Source organism: Clupea harengus, unplaced genomic scaffold, assembly GCF_900700415.2.
Source record: "Clupea harengus unplaced genomic scaffold, Ch_v2.0.2, whole genome shotgun sequence".
Classification (NCBI taxonomy): Eukaryota; Metazoa; Chordata; class Actinopteri; order Clupeiformes; family Clupeidae; genus Clupea; species Clupea harengus.
In genome coordinates, this window is record NW_024880229.1 from 1 (window position 1) to 18,028 (window position 18,028).

An 18,028-nucleotide genomic window follows, 5' to 3' on the forward strand; every position below is an offset into this window, starting at 1 on the left:
TTTACATATTTTAAAAGAAAAGGGTTCGAGGTTGCTGTGGGTGTTAGTTTTATGTTTCTAGGACAAAAACTACCAAAAAGTCCCCCACGGGGCCCCTTGGGGCTTGTAGATCTATTAGCAGAAATGGAATATAGTATTCATAATTATGTTTCCATTAGTGTACATTCACCTGCAATTATGAATCATGTTTGTCAGCTAAAAATGAGCCCTTCATATCTTCATAGGGAGCTGGTCCTCATCCATGGAGTATGCCTTGTTTCTACTGTAGCCCAGAACCAACGAACCATAACACTGTTATGGAGAGGGCCTTTTGTGGACCATAACACTGTTATGGAGAGGGCCTTTAGTGGACCATAACACTTTGTATAGAGAGGGCCTTTCGTGGACCATAACACTTTTATGGAGAGGGCCTTTAGTGGACCATAACACTTTGTATAGAGAGGGCCTTTCGTGGACCATACCACTGTTATGGAGAGGGCCTTTAGTGGACCATAACACTGTTATGGAGAGGGCCTTTCGTGTTTCCATGGTAACTGGATTGCACTGGTAACTGCGCTATTGGTTATCTTACACACTTGGAAAGGGAGGGGTGACATAGGGGTATTCAGTTGGTTGCAATCTGCAACCTCACCACTAGATGCCACCAAGTCCTACACAATGCACCTTTAAAGCATGTTGTTTCTTGGAGGGATTTCCCCTCTGATATGAGGCCAAATACTAATTAATAATAATGTATGTAAGATCCACCCTTCATTGACCCTAGGTGGCACTGTTTGAATGGAGAGGACCTTTTTTCTTTAGGACTTCTGGTGGTCATAACACCTTTTTTGTACCTGTGTAACTGAAGACTCATGTCCTTTGCCTGCAGTGTTAACTCTCCCCCATTTGGAAGAGTACCAATACTGGATACATGATAAGGGTGAGCACTGATAAGTCCATGGCTATTAGAACTCTAGACCGTCCTCGAGTGGCTTTCCTTTGGTTTGCTCAGGTCACCATTGGAAACACAGTTGTGACAATTTCACAGGAAAATGACGGTAGGATTGATATTGACCCACTTACAATAGGTGTGGTATCAGATATGTTCAAAAACAATAAACACTTTTAGGAATACATCAGGGGTTTTCAACTGGTTGTCCCAGGGACCACCATTCTGACTAGACAATAATTTGCGGCCCACTGATGTGCCTGCGCGTAGATCACTAACCGCCGCCGCCACGCCCCTCCCCCCTGCACATATTCCGCATGTAGCACTTGTCAGTGTAATTTCTTCGCTGAATATGGGTTCACATCGGTATATTTCAGGCAATGAGACTTGGCTATTCAGACTATTTAGATTGACATTTTTCTTAATTTAGATATTTTTCACGATATTCAAGATTAATCTGGAAATGTGTTGAAATATCAAAGCGAATTTATAAAAATAAAAAAATTCAAATGGTGAACTGATCAACATAGGCTTATGTCACGGACCCCTGGTTGAAAACCCCTGGAATACATGAATACACCCCCCCTTTATGTCATTATACAAACAACTAGCAGGCATTATATTTTAAAATGTGTTTTTTATTTGATAAGTCCAGAGCGTACATCTTCTCAGATCTGTTAAATGCAACACAGAGGGCTAACAGAATAGAACAGAAAAATAGACAAAACTAGCTAACCATTTACAATGCTACGAAGGACAAATAATTCAACTTGGTCCCTGAGGCCTCACATCTGCAAATGCTAGTTGTATTCAAGGGCAGTGGTTTACATTCAGTTGTAGTGAAGTATACTGAAAAAAATAGGATAATTCTTTTCATATTTACTGATAACAATCCACCCAAATCACCTCAGAACCTGTGTAGTCTCCTTGTTGCTTTTTTTAAACTTAACATATTTGGAATGATTTGCCCATTTAAAAAAACAAAGAAGAAAAAAAAAAAAAGAGAGGAGTCACATTTTAGTGACACACAAACCCAGTGATTTAATGCTCGTCCCCAACTGTAAATTACATTTTAAAAGTGACTGAAGCCATTAAAGTGCATTCATTTTAAATCAAACTTGAGGCAAAAACAGTGAAAGGCTTCTGTGTACATGGAATCCCATTGATTTTTTTACCTCAACTTCTGAAAAATGTGTTGAATTAAAGGCTATCTTTAAACAATACTGAATGAGCGACCGAGGTTTCGATTCAACAAGTTTAACACGTCGATGCAAACGTCTTCATTTTGTAACGTAAGCTGGTAGCTCTTTACATAAAAAAAGCAAAATTGCTCCGATTCTGAAACATCAAGCTGAACGTGGGCATAATCTTTCACAATCTCCCAGAGGCATCAGAAAGACGTTTTTGAGGCGATACCCACAGATCAAAAACAACATTCACAACCATCTTCCCCAACTCTTCACTGACACGATAAAAAAATAAATATCTGTCTGTCATACATAAATATATCCACTAGTCAGACCAGTAGAGCAGAGCAGAGAGGGCAGTGTGAGCTCACGCTTAAAGATAAAGAAACCGATCAAATAAATACGCCGGCCCAGGGCAAGGCAAGGCCCCGAGCCTCCACACTCCCTTCCCCAGCAGTCCTATGTGCCAGAGTGAAGCTGTGTGTAGTGTGAGGCAAACATGGTTGAGACTTCTTCACTGTAATTTGTACTCCTCCACCTGAGCTTGAGGTCGCCCTTTCAGAACAACATGACTTGGTGCTGCTCGCTGGGACAGATACCTGTTAATGCTTTCAGTTGGAGAAATACATCAAGTGTCTTCTGTTCGTTCATTCCCTCATACACCCACAAATACACACACACACACGTCAACCTTTTCCAAGGTGGAAATGAACTCACCCTCAGACTTCAACATAAACGTGGTCCCTAGTTTCAGTATTCCATAAAGTACAATGGTCTCTCAAAGTTAATAAAATAAATCTATTTCAAAAACAGCAGCAGTGTTGGTTGAAGGCGCCTTCCCCACTTTGGCGCAGTATCCATAGTCCATACTCATTCACTTCCTGAAGTATTCATAGTCCATACTCATTCACTTCCTGAAGTATTCATAGTCCGTACTCATTCGCTTCCTGAAGTAGCCATAGTCCGTCCATCCCCTTTCACTTCTTGTGCACTCCCTTAGTCCTCATTCCCTCAACAGGGCGACGACTCAACTCCTCACAGGGTCTGAGGCGCAGAGACAGTATGATTCTTCGATCCCTTTCACGTCTCCCTCCAAAAATAACAAGTGACAACAGAGTTTGTTTCCAGCATAGAGACCCCTCTTCAACGAGACTGCACCCCCAGGGACAACTTGATGTGCTCGTACACCACGTAGCTGATGCTGACGGCTGGGATGACCTTTAGGAAGTTTGGGGTCAGGCCCCGGTAAAGACCGGTGGGGCCCTCTGTCTGGAGGATCTGCTTGAAGAGCCCGGTCATGGAGCTCTGGGGGCCACCGCTCTGTAGTGTAGCTGCATTAAACAAAAACGACAGAGCAGGTCAGTGATGAAAGAGGGTCACGTGGACCATTGCCAGCCCTCTCTACACAATCATGACCTCAACCTCATGAACACCATCTCAGTTATGTTACGCACATATGATCTTAATTAGGCCGACGTTCGGGGCAGTTCAGCATCCCGAGGTGAGAAACAACACTAAACTAGACCACTGGGTGAAGGTGTGATGGATGGGAGGGGGGAGGCTCACCTTGCGCCTGCATGCGGGTCCGGACCAAGGCCAGGGGGTAGCTTGCCAGCTGGCCACACGTGCTGGAGACGGTTCCGCAAGCCAGCAGAACTAAAACGCCCGGGTGTTTGCTCTCAGAACTGTACCGCTGCAGCCAGGAGTTCTTCAGAGTCTGCACGGGGGGGTTGGGGGGGGGGGAAGAGGGTGAAAGGTTACAACTCAGCTACAGCTCCCAAGCGCTTGTTCAGCCACTGTGTGACAGAGCATTCCTCTCTACTTATAGCTAGGGCTGTTCATGGGATGGCATGTTTTCTAGGCGCCCGCTCACCTCATACACCGCCAGGTCGATGCCGGCGTAGGGGATAATGCCCAGCATGTTGGGAACGTAGCCTTTGTAGAAGGCTCTCATGCCCTCCCTCCTGAGAATCTGCTTGGCACAGTCCGAGATGCCGCTGTACTGGCCCGTCGTTCTCAGCGCCAACCGGGTTTTCAGAACCTGCAGGGCACAAGGACAGCCAAGAGCAAGGTTAGATAACTGGGTTACATCAGGAAACCTGCCGTCTGACACCAGGGGTTCATCATGATCGGATATAAAGTCCCAACGATAAAAAGGGGTACATCATGATGGGATTTAGAGTCCCAACGATTAAAAAGGGGTACACACTTCTCAAAATTTTACTTTTAATTCTTATTTGTCCTCATCTCCATTTTATTATTATGACTGTTTACAAACAATTTAACCTTCAAAAGTATTTAAACAACCCATTTCTGCAACACTATGTATTCAGAGGTTGACTGATTGATTGACAGCTGTCTGCTCACCTCCATAGGGTAGATGACGCTCTGGGCGAAGACTCCTGCCAGAGAGCCCGCCATAAAGCGCTCGGAGATGCCAATAGTCTGCTGGTTGCTCCCCATCATACGCTTAATCTGTTAAAAGACAAGGAAAGCAGACACTTGATGAGGATCAAGCTTTTAATATAAGACTTAACAAGGATCAAAGGCCGATTCTACGAAGGGTGTTTTAGCTGTTCAGCTGTGTGTGTGTACAGGTGTTGTTTAACAAGTGCAGATGTTTGTTTAACAAGTGCATAAAGGTTTTGCACTACTAGCTCTCTAGATCCCAGCCGCCGTCGGGGTCGTTCGTACCTGTTCGTAGGCCATGAACTTGAGGGCCGTCTCGGGGGCTATTTTGATGATGTTGATGCCGTTTCCTCTCCACAGCGCCCGGACGCCGCCCTCTTTAATCATCTGGGTCAGCCCGCTCATGAGGCACATGTTCCGAGATCCGTGCACCTGATGGAGACAAGAAGCAGACGGACTTAACACAAACGCTAAAGACTTCATTTGAATTTCTAACACTTCCCCCAACTTTACAACCTTTTCCTTCCACTTTATTCTAAAGGAGTCCAAATGTGTGTACATTGCACATATAAATGTACACTTGGTCTGTGGTTCATTACTTCAAGATGAATATTACAACTTGTATTATTCAGTATTAATGGTCCTTGTCTGCTGTAAGGCCGACAGTTAAGTGAACAGAAATCTCCTGGGATTTTATTGCATGTGTAGGTTTATCAAGAGCAAAGTCAAACATTTCACAAACTTGTAAAACCCTGCCAATTGAGCATTCAGCCCACTACTTCACCTCAGTGGCCTAGATCAAACAAGACTGCTGACGCACAACTGTTGCAATGACATGGATCTGACTTTGTTGGAACTTTGTTGGAACTGGAACTTTGTCCAGTCAGGGTTAGTGACGCTCAGAAAACGTCAACCGCTTGTCCAATCAAAGCTCAGGAACACAGGTGTGTTAGCTGCAGTGCTTTCTGATTGGCTGTGGGACTACACACTCACTTAATAACTAGAGTGTGTGCTTGTGTGTACTGATTAACACATTTACAGCTCTTAAGTAAGCACTCTTGCGCAATGAGAGTTATCAGTTTAAAACAGCTCAGTTCACTAGAGCAGGCAAAGTTACACAATCAACCTACTTTCTCTCAAAATAAAGGGAGTTGAAACATGTAGGTTGCATAACATGAAAGCCACCCATTCAAAGACCCTAGATTGCTAAAGTAGATCAGGTTATCGATGGCAGCATCCATAAATCTCTCTCGTTTTCAATGCGCCTGACAGCTTGAGAGAGCGCATGAGTGAGCGTGTAGGTGCTGTCTGGGACAAGATGTACTTTCAGTGGGTGAGATATGGAGTTTGTGAAAGTGTGTCAGGAAGTGTGTGTGCGGGTATCCTGCTCACCTGCATGATAACCTTGAGGCGGTCCAGGGGAGCAGTGAAAGTTCGGGAGACTGCGCCTGCGCCCCCACCTGCCACCAGGTGTCTCCACCACATTCCTGTCAGCTTTTCTTCTGTGGTGAACTCATCAGGGACCATCAGGTTCTCCCCAACGTCAAAGATCTGCACAGAATAAAACAGACATGTCCCATCAGTTCACTTTTCAGCTTTCAGATCACTTACATCTTATGGTCCGCCCCAATATCAAAGATCTTCACCAATCAGCCTTTAGAACATGAAACTAGCACTTCAGGAGTATCCCCCTTGCTTTTGCATCAACAAGCAAACCTGTTTTGTTTTAACCCCCAAGGCAAAAAAATAGGCACTTATTAACTTATCGATCGCCAGGTCATGAAATAGGGCCCTGGAACTGTGTGTGTCGATCAGGGTTAGTCGTCATAGCTAGCGGTCAAGGCCACACAAGGTTGATCCCGATTCAGGGGGGCCGCATGGGAATCTGAGGTGTCCTTAGGAGTGTACATTTCACTCAGTGCGTCACTGGGGCCTAGTGTGGTCTGTAGGAGCTTCACACAGCAAAAGGCCAAAGGCCCCTCAGGAGAACATCACAGCTGCGGTTACATAACCCCTTAGATATAGACATAGATTTGTGTGTCAACCACACGTCCTCATACCAAAGCAAAGGGCACCCATGGTAAAGATAACAGACCTGTGGATTATTGTGTGGAATGTTTCTCTGTAAAGCACTTTTGAGCCGCATAGTGGAGACGTGGCTATTTGTGGATGAGGTCAGTCCTTATCAGAACCTACGGGAATGAGTGCAATCATCCCAAATGTCTGAGCGTTTCCAAATCAGAATGACGCTGGTCAAGACATTCTGAGGCCCCTACATAAACTAATGCTGCTTGACATTCGTTTTGGCCTTCCTCGAGTGCACGAGGCTTTATAATTAGCTGGGGGCAAGGCTGGGCAAGAGAGGACAGGTAGACTAGTCAAGATTTAGTGTCAGGCACATTACCCCTGCAAAGCCGTCTACTGCCCTGGATCACCATGTCCTGACAGGGTTCTTTGAAGAGGGTATTTTTGGCAACTGTACTTTGAGTGTGAGGGTAAATTAAACCCCGGTACACTCCTAAAAACTCTTGGCATGAGTTTTTAAGAGTGTACTCAAGGAGAGACGACACAAACGCCTAGGCTCGTGTGGTCCAGCTATGACTGGCTGGCGAATGTTGAGGCTATTTGGGGTCAAGTGCCAAAGCATATGCAGGATGGCTGATAGAAAAATGGTCACAAGTACATCTATTTGTGTGTGTGCGTGTGTGTGTGTGTATGCATTCTCACCGTAGAGTGTTTCCAGTAGAGGATGATCTCAGGGATGTTCTCCACTGGCTGTAGGGTGGGGTGGTTCTTCCAGTCATTCCAGTCAACGGTCATCGTCCCATTTTTGTCCACACTACAATACAATGAGGAGTACTCACATTACAACTGACCCAACTGAATGGAGGCCTCACACTACTTTCTAGTATCACGACCTTATGTTTAAAAGTCAGGAGACATATTTTTTTTTTTTCAATTGCTTAAATGTAGGGAGGATTTATAAGGTCATTTTTTTTGCAAATGAAGTTCTATAGACTGAGCATGCACTGAATTCACACCATCATGCATTACATCTAGGGCTGAACGATTTGGGAAAATAATTTAATTGCGATTTTTTACCAAAATATTGCGATTGCGATTTAATATGCGATTTTTTTTTCTCCTCTTTTTTCCCCCAACAAAACGTAATGAATGATTTAAATATGAACAACACAATATTAGATACATTTAGTGTAAAATATTCTTTCCCACATTTTTGATTTTTATTTAACTGCTCATTACAGAAACAAGAACAACAAATCAGTGGCTTTGCCACTGTGCATTTAAGTAATTTAAAAAAAGTAATTTTAAGTATAAACACTAGGCATGCACTTTTTAAACACTCTGTGCAAAATGTACCATCTTTAAAAAAAAAAGAAAAAAAATTATAATTTTTTTTTCTTCTTTTAGACCACGTTTTTTAATCGCGAACGTTGCGGTTAGAAAACCGCGTTCTATCATATCGCGATTAAATCGCAAATGCAATTAATCGTTCAGCCCTAATTACATCGAATCATTAGTTTCTATAAATGCGTCCCATACAAGTAGTGGGGTGTAGAGCGAGACATTGGTTAAGCAAGAGAAGAGGTTGGGCAAGCGAGAAGAGCAGACAAGGTCATTACTTACAAGGTGGCAGGGAACCAGAGACTGGTCCCTTCTGCCTGCAACAAGCATAAGCGAGAGAGAGAGAGAGACAGACAGTCACCCCTAAGCACACTGGGCCTGGTGTTAAGAAGCGTCAACACTCAAACAGGACACAATAGGATTTACAAGCAGGTCACCATAGCGATTCATGAGCTTTTCAGGTAATTAACAGATGACGCATTGAGATTACAAAGTTGCATTCCCCTTCACCAAAAGTGCGAAAGCTAAAGCTTGAAGCGCTTTGACGTGTTGAGGTGTTCATTTAAACATACCTGCTCAGAACCCGTTCGGCCTGCTGTAGTGTAATGTGGACGCCAAGGTCTCGTAGCGACTCCACGATCTCTTTGGCATCAACGTGACCTGAATCAGAGAAAGAGAGTAGCCATGATGAAGACCCTGCAGTCTGGCTTGCCAACAACATGCCCAGTGCTGTCAGACGTAGAACTGCACTAGCAGAGAGTTGGCGTCTCAAAAATGCCCCCACACCGTCATCATTTAAAAAAGGCCCTCAAATTACCCAACTAGCCCCCAACCCGCCATGTTTTTATTCCTTTTATGTCTTTATTACGGAGTTTATTGTTTGTTTTCTATTATCCCTCAATGTGTACAGCGTCTTTGAGAACTTTGAAAAGCACTATATAAGTGTGATTCATTAATTATTATTATCTCTGATTCATACCTGCATCCTTTTTATCCAGTGTCTTGAAGACGAGTTTGAGATCTTTCTCGTGGTCCTGAAGATAATGGACAAACTCCTCAAAGTCCAGCTGGTCATCTACCTTCTTCTCCTCTTTCACAGTTTTCTGCAGGGACAAGATGGCTGATGTTACTTACAGAGAACACCAAAGATCACAGAAAGATAATCCTGGACATGCACACTTGAATATCCTAAAACATCTAGGCTCTGCATGATGAATGGGTCAATTTTGTGAACCAAACTAACCTAACTTATTTAACTTGACATTGCTAAAGGGACAGGGAGATCAGTAGCCTAAATGTCAGTGTACGAGACACAAACAGACAAGTAACTCAATACTGGCCATAATGTCACTTGAGCCAGGTCACACATTATTTCAACATTGCAATGCAAATTAAGCAGTGCTTACACTAAATCCAACGTGTCATGTGGCAGGTTTTCAGGCCTACAAAACTTCCAATCAGGCTTGAGAGAGATATTGGGATAAGACATACGATACTTCAGGATTTCGTCACATAGCAGTTCTGCCAAGTCAAACTGCCCACTGACATTATCAGGTTGACCTGACTGTGGCCTGCCACCTCAGTGCTCACTCTGACCAAATCTAGTCACACGTCTGTCTGTCTGTTGGTGTGCTAAGGGGCCCAGTAAGTTGATAGAAATCACAAAGAGAGATCGGTTTCACACACAACCGGAGAGTGACACATCCTGTGCATTTCTGTTCACGTGCTAATCAGAGTGATCTTGCAGGTGTTGCTGCAGTTGGTGACAAATAAACTCTCTTTGCAGGGGGCTGACCAACTGGCGCCGTCCTGATACTGTGCGTTTGAGTATGCATCTTAAGACTAGGCAAGATGACCCATTTCACGAGTGTAAAGATAGATGTTCCCTTTCTAAGCCAAGTCATGCTCGATCGCCTGTGAGCATCATTCGCACATGCGAGAGCCAAGGAGACCCTAAGGTTGGGTCACGCGGTCTGGCGGGGTCAGCGCAGATATTCAGACATCCAGTAGCCAAAGGTTTCAGATGTTTGTCTCAACGCAGTTATTGGTCATCTTCCGCATTAGAATGCCAATATGAAATATTCTTTTTGAAATTAGTCAAGTGGGTTTAGGTATTTTTGGTTTGCTGCACTCAGTATGTTGTTAATTCATAGATTAAATTACTCATTTTTAAAGTCTCTTGACTTTACAGCATTGTTCAAAAAGTGCCTAAAACTTTTGCACAGTAGGCTAATGTAATCATTCAACAATGGCAAATTCAGTTATTGCAGGTACATTATTGTGTTGGCATTAGGGTTTTCAAGCACAGCGTGCATGCTCATTTACACATTTACAGGAGAAGGCATTCGATCGCAGACTAACGTTACTGGAGGCCTTCCCCCAATCACTCATCGTCATACCGGTCATAGCATTTGCACTCACTCCGGGTTGCTAACAAGCTAGCACAGATGAAGATGGTCAAGCGGGATACATTTCTTAATTGTCTTCTTACTTGATTAAATATCGATCGATGCCGTCAAACGTACTGCACCTTTAAGAACTACAACTTTGAAACCTACAGTACTCTGAATCGGAAAAGCATTCCTTATTCGGTCATCAGGCAGAGGAAGTAACGTTACGTTAGGAAAGCCGATGCTTTTCTCGGCAAATCCAACCCACAGCCCAAGCCTATGACCGTATGACTCATGGTTTAGCAACGCGACGAAAAGGGGTATTTCAGTACTAAAGTGAAAAAAAAGCATACCAAACTAAATAAGGGGTATATACATCACGTACACGTGAAACCGAAAATGAATAATGTTTAAACCCTTACCTTTCTCCATTTCTGATAAGTAGAAAATTCTTGAGATGGGAGTAGCACGCTTAGCTTGAACAAGGATTTCAGCTCGGACGGAAGTCCATTTGACTCAAAATAATCAACCTCGACAGGATCGGAGTTGGAAACTGGCACGTAAAGACAGAGGGACAACATTTTAAATTAAAATCTAAAGGTGTGCACGATAAATAAATAAATAATACTAAATGGTCTATGCCACTCGGCAGCGGAATACTGAAATGCCGGTACGGAAGCGTGCTACACGCTATGAATAGAAAAAAGTCACTCCCATACGCGACGTCACAAGACATGTTAGGCTCTCATTGGCCAGTAACACTAACGTCTCCCTTCGAAGTTCATTCTCTTGATTGGCCTTTGTTCTTTGACAGAGCGCCAAGCCCGGGTTTTTCGGTGGAGGCTGGCAGCCTGCTTGGGGGGTAGACACCCTTTGCTCAGTGCGCTCGCTGGGAGATTGAAAGGCTGCAAGAGTGATTTGAAAACACAATCAGTACCCAGCCCGAAGCAGTTATACTTGGCAATGTGCAAGCATAGGACTGTGACAGCAACACGCCATGGTTTTAACAAATGCAATAAGGTCCATCCAATAGTTTATTAATACATTACTTGCAGAATATGCACTGGCAATGTCAACATTTTATTGAGGAGCATTAGGTAGGCCTATTAAGCCTCACATGCTTCTTGATTGCTGCACGTGAGGGTTTGCTGCAGGAAGTTTTGACATCCAACTTGGCATCCAAGCAGTTATGGCGAATCCTGGTGACCTATCTAACTATACATACACTCATTTATACTAATATCTCTATAATGGCTGATGAGGTTTGTGCTCAGTCTGTAACTTGGCAGACAGTGACAGACAACTGGTTCCTCGTGTTTGACCTGACATTTAAAAAGTTACACACCTCAGTTATGGCATATGTCCCATCTCCCCCACTCACTACTAACATATCCCACAATGCACCTGAGAATGCTGTATATTCACACTGTTAATTTGTTTTTCATGATGATGCAAAAGTCAGAGCTCATGCCAAGAATGTGCAGGAGTCATTTAGCCTTTCTAACTTCCAAGGTTGATTCAGAACTACTGTGGTCCTGGCACAGTTGGTGTGTGTGTGTGTGTGTGTGTGTGTGGGCTACAGGCCTCCAACCCACTCAACACCCCTTCGTGTTGGCATGCAAGGATTGCTTATTGCCTATCAAAGAGCCACCAATGAACCAGTAGCATTACCAGCTGATGACAGACTATTGAATGACAGAGCAAAAACTAGGCTATGTTCAACTTTACATGATAAATTTGTTGAGGCGTTGGGGGTGGTTGCTATAAGTGCCTTCACTTTGTACATGACGCATTACGTGCACAGCAGGTCAGCATTTAAATTGGACATGTTTGATGACAAAACATTACATGTTCCTGATTTCACCACCAGCAAAATGGGTCGCCCCTTGTGATGCCCCCACAGTTCTGAGATGTCATAAACTCACCCTGCACCATGTGGGTGAGATGGCAACACAGCTTCTACATCCCAGAGGGGCCACACAACGTTGAGTTGTGTGGCCAGTCATCCTTAATTTATGTGTAGGACCACATGATGGATATCCGAGCCCGAGAGCTGTCCTGCTGCTAATTTTAGCCGGTCACACACACACACACACACACACACACACACACACACACACACACACACACACACACACACACACACACACACGGTCACACACAGTCACACACACACACACACACACACACGGTCACACACGGTCACACACACAGGGTGGCCATAGAAGTAGACGTTTGATAGGGGAAACTGAGCTGATGTAGTCTAATAGGGTCATACTGATACAGTTAGGATGTCAATTTATTTGAAAATGTATTTGTGTTTTATAACTTATATGAAACAGCACTTGTTTTGCAAGAGCACACATGATCACTTATCTGGTGTTTTCACTATCTGCTTTTCCTGTGTTGTGAATGCGCCACGCCATTATTACCTGTACTGTGTTATGCAAAACAGTCACCAATCACTGAAAACAGTAAACAGCAGGTCTGAAACTCACTTCGCTTACGTCGACTTCAAACCTCAAAATAAGACACCCAATTTTGGTGAGCAGGGTTTGATATTAACCAGAGTCAATAGCTTCCCCCCTCCCCGTTGGAAGTTCAACTTCCACGATGAAATGCATCACATCCTGATGTTTTTGCACGTAGTTGGGCTTGTTTTGATCTCAGCAGATTACGGGTGGCTGTCTACACCTGACGCAGAACTGATAACCTTTGGAAAGGGGGTTAGCAGGCCGGTAAAAAATCGAGGAAAACAGGATGCTAAGACTCAGTTTGTCCCTCTTTATTACCTGCCAAGGTGAGATTGTCAGATGCCACTTGTCAACTGTACAAAACACAGAACATGTTATCAGTGGAAGAGAAGGAATTATCACCTCTTATCATTTTATGGCTTTCCTTCTGAGGGGCATGAATGAAAAACAGCAAGCAAAACAAGTCTTTTTGAGCAAAACAAGTCTTTTGGTTCTAAAAACACTAAAACTCTAAAAGCACCATTTGTGAAGGAGAGATTTCACATGAAATCTCCTGACATGGGCAAGTGAATATAATTTACCAAATGCATATGGCAACTGACCTTGAGAGAAAACTGAATCTTTGGTCTAAATGTACACATTTGTAGACATTTACTGAGCCATGTTTAGTTATTCAGCACGAGACAGAAAGCATAACTATGCATGTCCTCAAATGAAGGGAGGTACATGCTATGGTATCTATGTGCACAAATGAAGGATTTTATCTGCGATGAGATACTTTTCACTGTTTTCCTTTCTGCGAATACATATATTTACTTATCCAATGCGCAGAATTGCCATGAGAAATGTTTGTTATGTAATCAGCCGTGCCTCAGCTACGCCACCATCAAGTTTGCAGGGGAACAGTGACACGGCACTATAACTCTAAAGACAGAAATAGGTTAATGTCTCTGAGAGTACTGCCAGCTCCCTGTACTCAGAGGCCCGGGACCAGCCTGTCCACACTTGAATCCAACATGTGAGTCTCAGGACATGTCAAATCAATACATTCTTTTTCGCGGATGAAAACATGGCCTGTTGTGAAAATACCTCACCATAACATTATGTAACATTTAGTGAAATTGCCTTAAATGTACAATATCTGTAGATTTTTATCAGGGTAGGATAATTGTGTTAACTCCATATGAAACAAAAGCTTTGTTTTGTTAAGTGGGCAGTGACATCATCCGCATCACATCCTTGACACTAGCGGAACCCTTGGGAAGCGCAGATTCTTAGAAACGCCAACATTCTGTTCCAGAACATGTTGACATCACAATTCTGAGGCATGCTTCACCTCAAAAGGAACACTTGGAAAAAAAGGCAGCTGTGACTGATACACTAAACAGTAACCAAACTGAAAAAAGGAGATTACTTAAGTTGTTTTTCTTCGATCAATCAGTGAGAGACAAACTATTTCTTAGAAACTCGTTGCAGTCTTTCATTGCAAAAAATCTGAATGCCAGTACTGTGTACAGTACTGTTTGCTGTTCTTGTTATATTTTACATCAAAGTGGAATCACCCTTATAACTTTACAGGTTAGGTTATTAAATATTTACTACTAGCTTGAGTTGTAAGATCATTGAAAGTTACGCGTGGCTGGTGAAAAACAGACTCAGGATTAACACAACCAGACCAACACTGAGCCAAAGGATGCAGAATTTGGCATGTGTCGGGATTGGCGTGAGCATTTGAATGAGCCAAAAGGCCCCTCGTCACACAGCAAAATCCAACTGCATCATGTGTGATCATTTCCACTTGGGTATCAAATTACTACTGCGCACACTCCATTAGAATACTCAACCCACAAGTTTTGGCCAGCGGCCACCTAAGGCGTCCCCTAAGGGTCACGGTGGGGATTTTCTTTTGAGCTGCTTAGGAAATGCAAATGTATTGGGAGCGAAGGCTCACCATGTCCCTTAAGGGACTCCGTAGTCCACTACACTACAGTACGCGATACTGAAGTACAGTGCAGGGATAGAACTCTAATTTTGCAGAGGGTGGAAGTTTTCTCAAAGGACTTGGTCTTCATAAGACTAGATAACTCTTACTTCTGCTGCAGAGGTTTGCAAAGGTAGGTCTGACATTCGGACTACCAGGTCAGCTGGGCCTTGCTTACCTATCATAGGAGCAAGGACAGGTCTGTGTCTTTTGGTGGCTGATATCAGGTCTTACTGCCCCCACTGCAAGATGATGTTTCTCATTAGCAGGATATTTACTGAGCTGTTCACAGCACCCCAGACACCATGCTTATTTGCATTTTTATATTTAATTAGTCATATATATATATATATGAAGAACGTGTAAGGTAGATTTTATGATTTCTCCTGTATGGTTTTCTTGCAGCAGCCATGTATATAGTGTATGGCTATTTTGAGCTAGATAATTGTAATTAAATGAAATAGTTAATGCAGAGTTAGACACCACATCGCTGATGATCAGAAGAAATTGAATTTTTAGACATATGTGGTAAAATATTGCCACCTGTCGGAATTTTCCTGTGATAACGCTCTAAGCCCGTCAAATGTTGAACTACCCATTTTACCTTTGAGTGGCAGTGTCGTGAGCAAATACTGAGGGTGACGAAGTATGCCCATATGCATGGTAGAGCCAATCAAAGGTGCGTTACGGAGGAGGTGGGACTTCGGCCATTACGGACGCAAACGTTGTTGTAGGAGGAAGAAGCCGATTCCAGAAGCCATTACGTTGCGCAGCTCAGTCGAGAAAAACTTACTATTTTTACGTATATTACGCACTTTAATGCTTTTATAAAAGCCATATTTCATATAGCCATGGCATCACAGGCAAAAAAGAGGAAAATGAATTTCTCAGAAAGAGAGGTGGAAATCATTGTGGAGGAGATGGAAAAACAAAAACACATTTTAGTTAACCACTTCAACGCTGGCGTTACTCACATCGCCAAAAACAATGCATGGCTTGAGATACTGAAGCGCGTTAATGCGGTGACTACTTGTCAAAGGGAACTGGCTGAGGTAAAGAAGAAGTGGTCCGATCTAAAGACCGAAGTACGGCGGAAGGTGGCCCAAGCCCGCGCAGCCATGGAAGGCACTGGCGACTGCACCACAGTGCCCGTCATACTGACTTCCATGCAGCAGAGGATCTGTAACCTACTAGGAGAAGCTACGATTATCAGCCTTCCCGCGGGCGAAACGAGCGCAGAGATCAGCGTCCCTGTACCCATGAGCTCGGCGGCTACGGTCACTCTCACGCAAAGTAAGTCAATTACGTTAACGTACGCTAAAAGAACAGGCTTTGCGTGAAGTGCGCGGTGAAACGGGCAACTGCCTGCCTTGTAGGCTATGGCGATACGTCCTCTAAGTTAAGTGAACTAGGAATGTTGGGTTAAACATTTATGAAACCCGGCGATTGATTTGAAAGTTAGTTAAATAGTCTCGACAAAGTCAACAAAGGTAACATACGGATGGGTTCTATGGTCTATATATCTCTGCCTTAACAAGTTTTTAAGCACAGGACCTACCACAGGATTTTATAAACTTGTCTCACACTAGTCTTACCCAATGAATAGGCTGTGCAGTTGTGGTGATGGTGTCTCTTTGTGTGTAAACAGACATCCAGACTGTCTCTGCGGCCTGTGAAGTTAAAACCTTAGAAGGTAAAGTCCTCTCTTATTTCTGAAGTATCCATTGTGCCAGTGGTCAGCTTAATTCAGTTTCCAGATGAAATATGAGGTGGCTTTGGGTTTAGTGTTAAAATGATGATTGATTCACTTCAAATTGTGGAAAGTCATTAAGTGAGTTTTACTCTCAGAACGACAACAAAAATATTCAGATTTCAAGTAGGCCTTGGCCTTAAGAAGGACATGAAGTGTGACTTATCAGGAGATACGTGAGAGAGTTTAGATGAAATTTGAGAAAGCTGCCTTTGCGTGTATGCCAAACTTGTCTTGCCTGTATTCAATCTGAGTGTGCATGTGATTATTTGTGTATTCATGCTTTGTGTTTGTGAGTGGATGTGTGTGTGTGGATGTGTATGCGCATGATTATGTGTGTGTGTGGATGCTCGTGCTCATGCTTGTGTGTGTGCATGTATGCTCATGCCTATGTGTGTGTGTGCATGCTCATGCTTATGTGTGTGTGTGTGTGTGTGTGTGTGTGTGTGTGTGTGTGTGTGTGTGTGTGTGTGGATACTCGTGCTCATGCTTGTGTGTGTGTGTGTGTGTGTGTGTGTGTGTGTGTGTGTGTGCATGTATGCTCGTGTGTGTGTGTGTGTGTGTGTGTGTGTGCATGCTCATGCTTATGTGTGTGTGTGTGGATGCTCGTGCTCATGCGTGCGTGTGTGTGTGTGTGTGTGTGTGTGTGTGTGTGTGCATGCTCATGCTTATGTGTGTGTGTGTGCTAATGCTTATGTGTGTGTGTGTGTGTGGACGTGGATGCTCCTACTTATGTGTGTGTGTGTTCTGTGTCCAGGTGAGACCACTTACCACACGCTGGAGGAGGGCATGGTTGAGTACTGCACCACGGAGACGCCTGTAACCGTGACGACGGAGGCTCCAGTGGAGGTCCTGACGGCGCAGACAGAATGTTCGGTGAAGCCTCAGGAGCTGAAGAGCCGCATCGCACTCAACTCGGCCAAGCTGCTGCAGGAGCAGCGCGTCACCAACCTGCACGTGCGCGAGATCGCCCAGCACCTGGAGAACCAGAACGACCTGCTGCAGATGATCAGGCGCTCCCAGGAGGCCCAGGCCTGCGCCCAGGAGAGGCAGGCCCAGGCACTGGAGGGGACGCAGGCCGCCCTGCTCGCGCTCATCCAGATGTTCCGGCCCGCGCTCAAGGACCTCCGCAAGTTCCTGCAGAGCGCTAACAGCTCCGCCGTCACGACGGGGAACGAGGGCGGGGAGAGTAAAGCCCCCGCCACAACTGAACAGGCGGAGGATGTGCAATAGACTCAGGAATGTGTGTGTGTGTGTGTGTGTGTGTATAGATTTGTTTATGCATCTGTGAGCGTGTGTGTGTGTGTGTGTGTGTGTGTGTGTGTGTGTGTGTGTGTTTAGATTTGTTTATGCATCTGTGTCATGTATGTATATATGTGTGTGTGTGTTTAGATCTGAGTGCGTGTGTGTGTGTGTGTGTGTGTGTTTAGATTTATGTTCATGTCTGCGGGTGAATGAGGATGTGTATGACCGTGTAAACTGTGTTTGTGTGTTATTCCATCTGGCTGTAAACTGTCTGTGTGTGTTCTGAGCTGTATGTGTG

The 18,028-nt window shown here is 44.1% G+C and overlaps 2 protein-coding genes across 3 annotated transcripts; one reads left to right on the forward strand and one right to left on the reverse strand.

Annotated features, from left to right (window-relative positions):
- Positions 1-1,548: 1,548 nt before the first annotated feature.
- Positions 1,549-10,952, reverse strand: slc25a25a (solute carrier family 25 member 25a). Its single transcript, XM_042706295.1, has 10 exons — positions 10,703-10,952; positions 8,870-8,993; positions 8,463-8,550; positions 7,252-7,363; positions 5,917-6,075; positions 4,810-4,956; positions 4,483-4,590; positions 3,989-4,156; positions 3,682-3,832; positions 1,549-3,446 (listed from the first exon to the last, which is right to left on the reverse strand). Exons 1-10 carry the CDS (start codon positions 10,859-10,861, stop codon positions 3,259-3,261), a joined length of 1,404 nt encoding a protein of 467 aa, XP_042562229.1. The 5' UTR covers positions 10,862-10,952; the 3' UTR covers positions 1,549-3,258.
- Positions 10,953-15,301: 4,349 nt separating this feature from the next.
- Positions 15,302-17,795, forward strand: naif1 (nuclear apoptosis inducing factor 1). 2 transcript variants are annotated; one of them, XM_042706296.1, is made up of 3 exons: positions 15,302-16,028; positions 16,384-16,428; positions 17,243-17,795. In XM_042706296.1, exons 1-3 carry the CDS (start codon positions 15,587-15,589, stop codon positions 17,716-17,718), a joined length of 963 nt encoding a protein of 320 aa, XP_042562230.1. In that variant the 5' UTR covers positions 15,302-15,586; the 3' UTR covers positions 17,719-17,795. The 2 variants fall into 2 exon arrangements, with proteins under 2 accessions (XP_042562230.1, XP_042562231.1); XM_042706297.1 differs by lacking the exon at positions 16,384-16,428 and having other exon boundaries at positions 15,314-16,028.
- The last annotated feature ends 233 nt before the right edge of the window (positions 17,796-18,028 follow it).